At 37.7% G+C, this 13,704-nt stretch overlaps 1 protein-coding gene across 11 annotated transcripts in view; it reads right to left on the bottom strand.

The window, feature by feature from the left end:
* LOC127983648 (pumilio homolog 2-like) overlaps window positions 1-13,704 on the bottom strand; it is a 130,208-nt gene that overhangs the window by 59,704 nt on the left and 56,800 nt on the right. For 7 of the 11 annotated variants that reach the window (XM_052585850.1, XM_052585853.1, XM_052585849.1 and 4 more), the window contains exons 8-10: window positions 2,971-3,064; window positions 2,669-2,776; window positions 2,432-2,568 (exon numbers count right to left, since the gene is read on the bottom strand). In XM_052585850.1, coding sequence (XP_052441810.1) covers window positions 2,432-2,568; window positions 2,669-2,776; window positions 2,971-3,064 — 339 coding nt within the window. The remainder of the gene's footprint in view (window positions 1-2,431; window positions 2,569-2,668; window positions 2,777-2,970; window positions 3,065-13,704) is intronic. The other 4 variants (XM_052585848.1, XM_052585854.1, XM_052585852.1 and 1 more) reach the window with 1 other exon arrangement.

Below are 13,704 nucleotides of genomic sequence, written 5' to 3'. Positions count from 1 at the left end.
GGTTTCCCATACATTCATTAATTTGTGGCGACCCACCACAATATCAAAGTTGACCGCCACGGATTGATTCAGATTTTTAAACAATTTAATATGGGTACAATTGTATTTTATTGTAGAGCTGTGCGCTGCTTGCTCCCTCCCTCTCACAAACTGACAACGGAGGCACGCGCGACTAACCCCTCCTCTTCGAAAACACTCTGAATCAAAACATGAGCATGCGTTAGTTAGAGGATGGATTGTTGCCGGTGCTTAATGCTTATTCCCCCAGCAAAGATTCCAGAATCAATTCGGAGTTTAATGGTTAGTAATGAACACTGTTGCTCAACATAACTCTGAGAAGTTAGTCTATGTTAAGCGTTGTCGCGTTTCCATTACAGATTCGCGCGAAACTTTTGTGTTTTTTTTTCTTCGTAATATCGATAAACAACTATTGCGAAATGATGGCGTTTCCATTAACCGATGTTATGCGACTAAAACGTCATTTTTTTCATCTCGCGATCAGTCATTCCAAAAATCATGTCAACAGACGTTGGTAGGTTTATATATATCACAGCCACCAGACTAGACATTATATTATTATCATCTCCAGGTTCAGGTTGGTGTGTGTTGGTTTTTGTCCACCTCAATCTCCAGGTTTGTGTGTGTGGTAACTGTAGACTGTGTGTGAGGCCACAGTCTCGCGGTGGAGGTTACCACAAAAGCCCAAAAGACGGAAAACTTCGGCTTTGTACACCGAACCAGGAACAGTGTCAATTATTTCACCCTCCATTACTAGAAGCGATATTATTGAAAACATTAGTGGCGGCCCTAATGCTAGTACTTCCTGTTACTCTAACCATCGTTCAGAGATAAAGATTGCCATCTAGCAATCAGGGTGTAAACTCAATTTTTTTAAATATCGATATTTCGTTTTTGAGAACTGATACAGTCTTGCCAACGTGAAACAATTTTCTTACACCCCTAATAAATAACATATCAAATGTTAAAAGTGAGAAATTTAATGTCAAATAAGAGGACACATATTGGCTCATTTTGGATTTCATGAGAGCTACACATTCCATAAAAGTTGGGACAGGTAACAATAAGAAGCCAGAATAGTTAAATGTACATAAGGAACAGCTGGAGGACCGATTTGTAACTTATTAGGTAAATTGGCAAAATTATTGGGTATAAAAAGAGCCTCTCAGAGTGGCAGTGTCTCTCAGAAGTCAAGATGGGCAGAGGATCACCAATTCCCCCAATGCTGCGACAAAAAAATAGTGGAACAATATCAGAAAGGAGTTTCTCAGAGAAAAATTGCAAAAATATTTGAAGCTATCATCATCTACAGTGCATAATATCATTCAAAGAGTCAGAGAATCTGGAACAATCTCTGTGCGTAAGGTTCAAGGCTGGAAAACCATACTGGATGCCCGTGATCTTTGGGCCCTTAGACAGCACTTTGTGACATATAGGAATGCTAATGTAATGGAAAACACAAGATGGGCTCAGGAATACTTCCAGAAATTGTCGGTGAACACAATCCACAGTGCCATTTGCTGTTGCCAGCTAAAGCTCTATAGGTCAAAAAAGAAGCCATATCTAAACGCAGGCGTTTTCTCTGGGCCAAGGTTCATTTAAAATGGACTGTGGCAAAGTGGAAAACTGTTCTATGGTCAGACGAATCAAAATTTGAAGTTCTTTTTGGAAAACTGGGATGCCATGTCATCCAGAGTAAAGAGGACAAGGACAACCCAAGTTGTTATCAGCGCTCAGTTCAGAACCCTGCATTTCTGATGGTATGGGGTTGCATGAGTGCATGTGGCATGGGCACCATCAATGCTGAAAGGTATATCCAAGTTCTAATACAACACATGCTCCTATCCAGACGTTGTCTCTTTCAGGGAAGACCTTGCATTTTCCAATATGACAATGCCAGACCACATAATGCATCAATTACAACATCATGGCTTCATAGGAGGAGGATCCAGGTACTCAAATGGCCAGCCTGCAGTCCAGATCTTTCACCCATATAAAACATTTGGCACATCATAAAGAGGAAGATGTGACCGAGAAGACCTAAGACAATTGAGCAACTAGAAGCCTGTATTAGACAAGAATGGGACAACATTCCTATTCCTAAACTTGAGCAACTTTTTTCCTCTGTCCCCACACGTTTGCAGACTGTTATAAAAGAGTAGATGCCACACAGTGGTAAACATGGTCTTGTCCCAACTGTTTTGAAATGTGTTGATGCCACAAAATTTCTTATTTTTTCCCTTAAAATAATACACTTTCTCAGTTTAAACATTTGATCTGTCATCTATGTTGTATTCTGAATAAAATATTGAAATTTGAAACTTTCACATCATTGCATTCTGTTTTTATTCACAATTTGTACAGTGTCCCAACTTTTTTGGAATCGGGTTTGTATGTTGAGACCGTCATCAACCTGTTGTCCTGGTCCTGGACCCTGACTGGAAGCCTGCTGGTTGGTGGAATGACTGGCTGCAGCCGATTGTTGGAAAAGGTTGGCTGGATACAGACCCCATGGCATTCCATAGTACTGAGGAGGGACTACAGTTGGACCTATGGAAAAACACGAGCTTTAAACTGAGGACTCCATATTAAAGATCTTAGGATTGTCTATAACATACTTGATATTTATAAAGCGTGTACATGTGTATACCTGCAAGTGTTGCAGCTGCTGCTAATCCTGCAGTGGTGTAAGGGTCTGCTCCAGGGGGGGCAGCATTGATGATGTAAGGGTTTGGCACAAATGCAGGTGCAAGGCCTACTGGAACAACAAGCCATATTCATTTAAAAGATGGCCTGCACAATGAAATTAAACCATTAAACACTCAATTGCTGAACTTTTAGTGTGTCTTCTTTTACCTTTTTAAAACAAAACAAAATGTTATGGATGAAAACAAGATATAGGAGACAGTGTGTCTCTGGATGAAAATACAAGTCTGAATGTAATAATGTTACCAAGATGTTGCTGTTGGGCTGTAGCAAGGGCGTACTGTTGCTGCTGTGCTGCGGTCAACTGATGAACTGTAAGATGACTGGTTCTCTGGAACAACTAAAAAAACAAAAAAAACAAACAATAAAATACATACTGCATCTTTTTACTAAAAAAAAAAAAGTAACCGACCGATTTATTGCATTGCTGATTTTATCAGCTGATATGAGCCTGTTGCAGATATATCTGAATCGGCTTATGTGCCACATATGTGCCACATATATGCCACCGATATGCTTTTTTTTAATCAAGCGTACTTGATAACATCAGTCAGCTCGCCTCAGCTACTACAATTTTCCTCACTGTAGATTTACAATAAAAAAAATAGGATATCAAATAACACTGCCTCCTTTCGTCTTCCGTGTGTCATGCCATTACATTATTTCTGCATCACTGCACATGCACAGTCCATTAAGTTTTGTGGTTCAATCCGATTGAGTGTTTACATGCACGCTCAATCGTATCAGAAGAGGAATGAACCACCCCCATCCATCCTATCTAAATTTCAGTCGGATGGAGCTCAATCGGATTGATTAAGGTGTTTAGATTAGATTAGATTCAACTTTATTGTCACTGCACATGTAAGGTACAATGCAACGAAATGCAGTTAGCATCTAACCAGAAGTGCAATAAGCAGTAAGTACAGAATATACAATGTCTACAATATGTTACAAATGTACAATAACTATACAGATAAGTATCATGGACATAATTTACAGATTTTAAATACTATTAGCATGATATACAGATAGATGTACTATGAACATACTATACAGATGGATTATGTAAAAGTGTATGTACACTATAGGCTCCTATTTCTGCGGTAGGCAAATTAGTGTGGGTCCCGTGTGGGTCCCGTGTGGGTGGGAGACAGTCCTTGAGGTGTGTGCTAGGACCAGTCGCTCAAAGCACTTCATAATGATGGGTGTGAGTGCTATGGGGCGATAGTCATTCAGGCACATTGGGGAGAAGTGTTTCAGTACTGGCACAATGGATGTGGATTTAAAACATGGCACAGTTGCTTGGGTGAGGGACAGGTTAAACATGTCTGTGAAGACACTTGCAAGCTGCTCTGCCCTTACGAAAAATAACCATGGTTTTGTTATAGTAAAACTGTAGTAACCCATGGTTTTTTGGCGTATTGACTGCCATTTGTAAAACCACAGATTTACTACAAATACCATGGTTAAACTATGGTTAATATAGCAAAACCATGGTAAATTTGTGGTTACCATGGTTTAACTACAGTAACCATGGTTTTTTGGTTTTATTTGTAGTAAAACCATGGTTAATTTTCGTAAGGGTGCACACATCCAGGAATGCCGTCCGGCCCAGCAGCCTTGTGTGCGTTTATCCGTCTCAGTGCAGTGTTGACATTTGTAGAGGTGAGTTTGAAAGGATGGTGGTCTGCTGAGGGTGTGATTTTGGTGGCCATCTCCTTTCTGTCGCTGTTGAAGCAAGCATAAAAGTCATTTAGCTCGTTAAGGACAGAGACGAGGCAATCTGAGAAGCAAACATACTCCAGTCCGTGTATTGAAATCCGTCTTGAAGTAAAGAGTCTGCTCCAGTTGGCTACACTTTGATGGTCCTCACTGGTGGCTTCACATGGTTGATGAGGGATGAATACTTAGCGGTGAGAAACAAAGAAAGGTGATCAGACTGTCCGAGGTTGCGGAGGGGTGGTGATGTAAGCGCCATCAATGTGTGTGTAAACATGATCCAAAGCTTTATCTCCTCTGGTAAGCTTTGGCTTAGCTCTGAGACCTCCGCGCTTCCGGTTTTGTTAACGATCTCGACGCCGCCTGCGAAAACTTCCGCCTAGCTGGGTAGAGTGCATAGCCCTGGGTGTTCTGGCGATCTCAGGGATGAGTCGATGATTGGTGATAAAACTGTTGGAAACGAGTAGCGCTTGTTGTTCACCGTTTCTCCGATCAAAAATGCTGACAAATGGATGTATGTTTACGCGGCACGATACGCAACACAATGCATAAATATACAATATAAGTCATTATAATATGTAATTATGTCCCCACTGGATGCAATAAATGCTTTATTTGTAATGAGTTTTATTGCTTTTGTCTCTTCGCGCTGGGACATGGCATCACAGTGTGTTAAAGGGCATAACATTTCCGTCACATGCTTGAACTATTCGGCCAATCACAACGAACTGGTATAACAGGCTAATCAGAGCACACCTCGCTTTTCAGAATGATTAGCTTTGTAAAAATTTACACTTTTCAGAAAGGGAGGCCATAGAGGAGCAAAAATAATGTATAGTATGTGGAAAATATTTTTTGAACCTCAAACCACAAAAACATTTCATAAAATACCAAACATTTCACCAAACACACACAATGTTATTTTTAGCAACATCATTCACTACCCTTGACTGAATAAGTTTTGCAACTTTAATAATACATTTATTTGTAATTAATACACTAAAGACTATGTAGTGATTTTTTTGACATTTGATTATTCAATTTCTGTATTATTTCTATCTTGAATGCTTCTGTTAAAGCTGCAGTCCATAACTTTTTTTGGTTAAAAATTATCTGAAATAAATTTTTGAGCAATTACATAATCAGCCATATCCAGTGTTCAAAACTATCATTTAATTTAGCTCGATTCTCAACGGTTACCTTATAATCATGTTTTCTAATTTGAGTTGTACTGGTAAAGATTTGCGGAGAATTCCAGCATGCTGCTGCTTCATTATGTCATGTCTGTAAACGAAGAAGTTTTCCTGGCTAGTAGGCTATATCTTCAGATGGCAGACCATTATTGCCTTTTTTCAGAGCAGCTGGTATTTTTTACTTATTTAGATGGCAGATTGTTACCCTCTACATTGCGAGTAAATCATTCGCATAAGCAAAATCTTCACTCTGGTTCATTGATGTATACTATTAGCGACTGGCTAATAAATTCTCAGCCTGCATCCCAATGTGCATACTATCCATCCTAAATTCTGTGATATTAGTAATTTTCAAAAGTATTTAGGGGAGATAGGGTGGATATCCAACAAACATGAGACGCCTATCTGACGTGCAGATCAAGTCTAAATTGCGTCGGTCAGTCTGGACCATATCTGGACGTCTACTCGACGTGCAAATCCGGTTCATATCTGGATGTCGAACTACGATGTCCCTTGGATGTAGATATGATGTTCAAAATTTTACCGTCGGGCTAAGGATTTTCTTGGACGTCTGTACAATGTGCAGAACAGTTCAGGAAATCAACATAATTTTTTTTAAATATATATATATATATATATACACACACACACACACACACACACACACACAAACACAACAAAACAATCCTTTGATTTCTGATTTAAATATCACATGTAGCCTTTACTCTTCTGAAACAAATCCTGGATGCTCACGTGAGCCTGTGAAATTAGGCACTTTAAACTTGAAAATAATTTTTAAAATCAGGCTTTGAAATGAGTCACTAAAGACTAAAAATCAGTCTGGCAGTATTTTCTGATCATATGTACACCACAGAGGTCAAAATGAGCATTGTGAAGCTCTATTTATATTTATAATAATCTTTTATATTTAATTTGTGTTTCAGGGCAGTTCATAAAGACAGAGAGAGGTCGTGAAGACCAGTTCCTCCTAGCACACCAGAATCTCTGTTGTATGTGGATTAGTGTTGCACTGTGCACAGACACTTCAAAAGTATCGCGATTCTCGAAAATTAAAAACGTCACTATTCCTAAATTTATTAGTATCGATACTTCAAAGAATGACTGCATTCCAGATTTGTAAGAGACGTATTTCATGTTGGTGTGTGCACCGCACGCTTCCAGTGCCTCCCTATGAACGTCTGTGTTTCTTCTCACGCAAGCAGCAAAAAAGCACTACAGCGAGATGGCTGCATTAGTGGCTTTACTAAACTGATTTGGCTTTACTAAAATGTGTGCATAATCGCATTAAATAGTTTAAATAATTGTTCAGATGAACAAAGCACAAGGTTTTCTTGCATAATTAACATTTTAATTGTATGTTCAGACAGTTCATATATAATATTCACATTAATCTGGGATTAAACGTGGAGTTATGTTCTGTATGCTAAATATGACAACGAGTGTATCTGCACAGCTCCTATAACTGCGCTTTGTATCTGCTGATTGCTGATCGAGATTTACATGCTTGGCTCACTGACCCTGTATACTCATTAATTTTGTTCATAAACGAGATGTATCAGTTCAGTTCTTCAAACTCATTCACGAATGAGAAGATCTCTCGATCTTGTTCAGTGAAGGGCGTATAGGTTCACTACATTTAACAAAGCACATGCTCCATCACATCTTGAGTAACTCTTTGATAGGATGAAAGAGTTCATACAGATGTTCACGAGCTGCACATGCGCTGCAAAAAGCGCCGTGCTCGTGCTGCTGTGGAGGGAGGAACTTCAGTGAACAAGAAATATGAGTCAGTGGATTACCTGAACGAGAATGATTCGTTATCTTCAGTGATAAGTACGATTAGTATCTTCCGTGATGTCCCCGATGCGTGGGTCGGGGTGGGTAAAGAAATGTTACTTTATTTGCGGGCTGGGGCGGGCCAAATAATTTCATAAAAGCGGGACCCACGGGATGGAAAAAAACCCGACCCGCGCAAGTGAGCCCTACTTGTGCATGTGCAAGCACAAGTGATACTGTGGCCACCGGTCCATGACTGGTAGAAAAAGATTACGCTCATTGAAGCTCACTGGCTGAGTTTTCTCCTCTGAAAGGAAAGGTTGCACAACTGACAGAATAAGTTACAATAGAGATATTGCTGCTAAATTTTATTTGCTCTTTTTTTTTTTTACTTGAACCCCATTGCTTAAATGGATATTATTTATCTTTTGAAATTTAATCTTCTGAGTTTAGAAACATTGTTTAATATAATCGCTGTTCATATTTTAATTCAAAGTTCAGAAACAAGATACATTTATTTTATCATTAAGATTACTCTTCTGTTTCTTATGATAACTGAGATAATGCTGCTAAAATCTATTCTTTCTTTACCTTGAATGTCATTGCTCTAAGTTATTTTTTTATATTTTGATATTTCATATTTTGTTCAAATGTTTAATATATCTGCTGTTCATATGTTCATTTATTAGTGTGTTATATGATTCGAATGTTGTCCTGGTTTTAAAATAAAGCACAGCAATGATATTTGAGAGTGTATTTTCCCTTTTCAGGAAAAGTATCGCAATCGCAATTCTAGCCTAGGTATCAGTACAGAAACAATCATTTTGGTATAGTGACAACACTAATGTGGATGCCTGTCCATGTGCACAGGACATTTCCAACATTTTGGTGCCAGGGACCCCTTGAAGAGAATTTTTCAAGAACACCCTCAGAATTTTTAAGTCTTTATATTATTGTGGGTAGAAGTATAATGAACATAATATGATTGATTGATTTATTTTTCAAAATGGTCCCCATTTTTTAAATAATACATTTGTATAATAATAAAGCATAATGTAGGGCTAAGTTGCACCAGGTCAGGAAAAACACACAAGTTGCATTTGTGTATAAAGCACGTTTTACTATTAATTTCAGAAATAATTTAAATACTGATAAATAAAACAAACGTTAAGAAACTTCAAAACTATAAACACTGTACATATTTTATTTTCGCTCACTTCAAATCATTTAAATGTAATGCTATTCAAAACAGAAAAATAAAAAAAAATATTCAAGCCTATGTATAAAAAAAACTATTTATAGTACCATTAGTTACAAGCAGTATTTTGTTATACTGCTTACATTTTGCTTAGGCTTTTTGACATTTCATGCATTATATAAGATACTTTGGAATAGTTCAGCAAATCTCAGAAGATTAAAAAAATATGAGTTGTAGTCTGGAAAATATGGTACCAATTATTTGGTTCTATGGTACAAATGGCTTTGGTTCTGAACCCCAGATTGAAAACCCATGCATTGTAGCATATTGTGTTTTTTTTTATTATTATTATTAGTGTGCATGCAGGTGATATTCAGGCACATGAACACTTGACTATAGCATGAATATAGAATAACATCTTTAAGAATTTTATGCTAATTGCAGTTGAAATAAAAATGAAAAAGCTAAGCTCCAACAGGTGAACAATGTATGGACCAAACTAAACTCAATTGTTTGTTGTTAATCGTTATCCACTGTATAATGAGTGAAATTTAGGGCTGTCAACTTTAGTCGTTTAGTCGACTAATCGGTCAATGCCGTCTTGGTCGACTGACATTCTCATTGGTCGACCAGTTGCATATTTTTTTTTTTTTTCACCAATAAAGAAATTTTCATTAATTTACTCCTTGATGTTTATTCCTTTATTGACAGTTATATATTACAGTATTCTAAACATAATTAGCCTATGTTTTATCCCAAACTTTAAATGCTTTCATTTAGGCTATTTTATAACAGCGCCACATTTTACCGCACCACGTGAACACTCGGGAACCGCATCTGTGGCTGGCTGCACTGCTGCTTCGCGCTCAGTAAGGAATATAGGTAGATTTGCTGTATTAAATCAGTTAGAACGCTACTTGTTTGGCTTTAGTCGACAAAATATCCAATAAATCTTTAAGAACATGTTTAAAATCGGCGAGCCAAGATATACTGTGCCAGCACGGGAGACTATCATGCGTGAGCTACATTCGCGGTTTGATGGACTTAAAGTAAATGTAAACCAGTTAACGTTTCTCCAATCCTCGGAGGCTGTAGGCCTCACATCATGATTGAGGTCTTCGGTTAGAATGGAGGCATACATGATAGTTACGGCCCGTTTTATCGATGCGGACTGGAAAATGAATAGCGTTGTGTTAGAAACAAAGAAGATGGATGAAGCGCACACGGGGAAAATATCGCTGCGCGTCTCAATCAAGTCGCGAACGCTTACCACATTCCACCAGAGAAGCGGGTGTCACTGGTAACGGAACCATGTCAACATGGTTCTCTCGGTGGAATTACTGAAGGGATCTGGTCAGTGGTCAGACATGGAGTTGGTTATGTGTGCAGGCCACACCCTGCAGTTGTGCGTAAATGCTGCCTTATATTTTTTGTAGCGTGTGGAGTGGTCAGGTGCACGGTCTCAATAGAGCATCACAGTCCCGCCCACAGCTGGTGCCGAAAGTAAAATTTCAATGCAATTTCTGCATTGACATTTGGGGTATAAGCCATAAAAACGTAACCATACATGGTAGACTTAAAACCAGCTACGGCTGTACTAAGCGATAGTATATGCTCATATAAACGTAAAAGGATCATGGGGCACTAACCTCGTTTTGATATAAATGCCTTTTATTCGCGATGTCTTGGCTAAGTACTTCATTACCCACAATCCTGAACAATCCCACCATCCCACAGTGTTGCATCTGATTGGTGGAGCCATAGACAGTAGGTGGAGCTCGTGTAACCGTCTGGTTAAACCCTGCGAAGGTCCGTGAAGACTGAAGATCATTAATAAAAAAATAAAATAAAAACCTGTGTTGCGTTTTTGCATGGTAGACTTATCAGTGCAATCATGATCTCCTTGGCTGCCATGAGAGTTTTGCAGGGAGGTTGGTAACTTAGCTAGGCTACTGTAGCCTTCATATGGTATGAGTCATATCAAGCATTTTATAATGCCACTGTCAAAACAAAATTTAGCCTCGGCATACCTTTTTGTGCATTTACTGAACATTTGTGTAATGGCAACGACATGTGTTGACGACTGAGCGGTGATTGCAGTCAGGTACAAAGCACTGCACCATGTTGCTGATGTTATTGTTAACCACTTTTACACACGCACACAATATATAAAATACACAATGATAAATATAAAAATCAATACACAATACCTATATAAAACACTATTTATTTACACGATTGTAAATTCACTACATTCACTATATAAAATAAAATTCACTGGAAGAAAAAGTTTGTGCGAGCGGCCGTGGGCGGGACTGTGATGCTCTATAGACCTAGGACAGAGCTCCTCACTTTGCAGTAAAAAACAAAATCACTTAATTTTCAAAGAATTGTTTTATTATTATAGTTTTATGTACTAATGATGTTTTTTCGTTGTTGTTTTAAAATTGCTCATAATTGTTTAATAAATGTTCAATAAAAATGCAAAACATCGCTTTTTTTTTTTTTTGGTCGACTGGTCGTTGCGCAGGACAGGACTTTGGTCAACTAAGCATTTCTTTGGTTGACTACAGACCTAGTGAAATTTATTTTATTTTCATAGTTTTTGTGTGAACACACTGTTTCTTTAAGTTTATTTACAAGTTCAAAAATAAATTGCATTGAAATAAACATTAGATTTAGTTGAATGCAGCCTAAGAATGTTTTTGTCTAGAAACAGTATAAATGACATCTAAATGAGACCTTATAAGATGTTGAAAATACGTCCAGAAATGACCACATCTGAACTCAATTTTAACCTTCTAGAGAGGTCCTGTAGATGTCGATATTGGACGTCCATATGACATCAAAAAAAGACATCATAAAAACTTTCATTCTGGCTCTTCAGGGGACGTCGTTTTAAAATCCGACAAAGACATTGAAAAGACGTACTTTTGCTCAGTGGGTAGTATGCAGACTTGGATGCAGAAACAGATTTTACTCTCCAGTTTGTGAATTGGAGACCAAGTATAAGTTAAACACAGATATAGTTTTACTCTCAGAACACTCTGACTGAGCGCTTCAGAGTCCTCTCTCCATCATGGTGTTTCGGTCCTGGCAAGGTTTGTAGGTGGGGAGAAATGAATAACCAGCACTCTTTTCCACCCTCAATAACACGTCTGAAAAATGGCTGCAACCTTTTGTCCTGCTAAGGCAATGCTCTACCACTGAGCCACAGGAACACAGTACTATTGTTAGTTTTTTTCCCCCTTTCCTTAAAGAAACACAGAATGACCAAAAACTACTATGCATTCATATATGGTTAACAAGTTTTAATTCAAATTACTAATGCTAGGTACAAATCAAAATATAATCGTGTTGATTTTGGTAAGATTTCCCCCCTTCCGACAATCCTAGCTATGTCCTGATTATGTTGATGGTTCTACAGATCATCTTATCAGATTTTCCCTTTGTGTAAGGTGTGTTAAGAGTGTCCGAACCTGATCAGAAGAACGTCAGAGCCGCCCCGATCGTGAATCGTAAATATTCAACATGCTTTATATTTACGCTCATGTGAAACAAAACACTGTCCAATCAGAAAGTGAGATGATGGAAGACGGAAGCAGTCATAGTGCAGCACAAAGTGAAATTGATGTGATCAGCAGACATGGAGGATCAACTTTTGTTCTGTGAAAGATCTGTGATCTGTGAAAAGCATTCCAAACACCATCATTGCAATTTTTTCCTGCATATCGTCCGCCAAGCTTATTCTGAAGTCTCACGAGATTTTGCGAGATTTCTTGTATTCACAGTTGAGAGACTGGTTGAAAATCTGTTTGTGTATTGTGTGCGGTCTTTGTCACATCATGGCACACCACACACTACAGGAGCAAAATGCTTAAATGTAGGATTTTTATCCTCATGTTTGTGGTGTATTTGGAAAATCTTATAAGGTGTAAAAAAATGTTTTGTCTGTACCAAGCATAAAGTTCTATCATTAAATGATACTTGAATATCATAATAGCATATTATAATGCTTGACAGACTGATGTTAAGAGTATACTTTTACATTTAAAAAGCTGTCCCATTTTACAAACATTATAATATATATATATATATATATATATATATATATATATATATATATATATATATATATATATATATATATATATATATATATATACAGATTACTGCATACATGGCTATTGCTCCTATAACAGCTCATTTTTATCAGTTATTTTTCCTTTTGGTTGTTTTATTTCTCACAGATTTCTACTCGTTGTAAATCAGTTACAGTTAAAGTAGCACAGTAAAGATGACATTAATATGAATGTATTAGTGAGAGCGATTGTGTTTGTGAATTATTTCTACATGGCAGTGGTAGAGCTCTAGTAGTAGTGATTCTGTGGGATTTAGTTAAATATTTGCTTGAACTTTTCAGTTTCTAAGCTTTTTTATTAAGAAATCACAGAAAAGCATTGACAGTACATTTCTGCGCTGAAAGATTCTGTGCGTGAGCGATATGCACGTGATGTACAAGCTACGCCTGTAGTCTAAGTGTGTGTGTTACAGTGCAGCAGCACATTAGATTAGAACAGCAATTAACTAACTTGTGCAATAAGCTGTTTAGAATGTGCGTTCTCCCGTTTCATTTCGAGCATCCAGTAATATAATCAGTGTCTTGGGGACCTTTCGGTGTATACATTTATTTGTCATTTTATCTGTTTGGAAATAGTACATACAGTATTGTTCAAAATAATAGCAGTACAATGTGACTAACCAGAATAATCAAGGTTTTTCGTATATTTTTTTATTGCTACGTGGCAAACAAGTTACCAGTAGGTTCAGTAGATTCTCAGAAAACAAATGAAACCCAGCATTCATGATATGCACGCTCTTAAGGCTGTGCAATTGGGCAATTAGTTGAATTAGTTGAAAGGGGTGTGTTCAAAAAAATAGCAGTGTGGCATTCAATCACTGAGGTCATCAATTTTGTGAAGAAACAGGTGTGAATCAGGTGGCCCCTATTTAAGGATGAAGCCAACACTTGTTGAACATGCATTTGAAAGCTGAGGAAAATGAGTCGTTCAA

The sequence above is a fragment of the Carassius gibelio genome, chromosome B20, assembly GCF_023724105.1.
Source record: "Carassius gibelio isolate Cgi1373 ecotype wild population from Czech Republic chromosome B20, carGib1.2-hapl.c, whole genome shotgun sequence".
NCBI lineage: Eukaryota > Metazoa > Chordata > Actinopteri > Cypriniformes > Cyprinidae > Carassius > Carassius gibelio.
The sequence above is the reverse complement of the archived record's forward strand: the minus strand, read 5'-3'. Positions and strand labels throughout refer to the sequence as shown.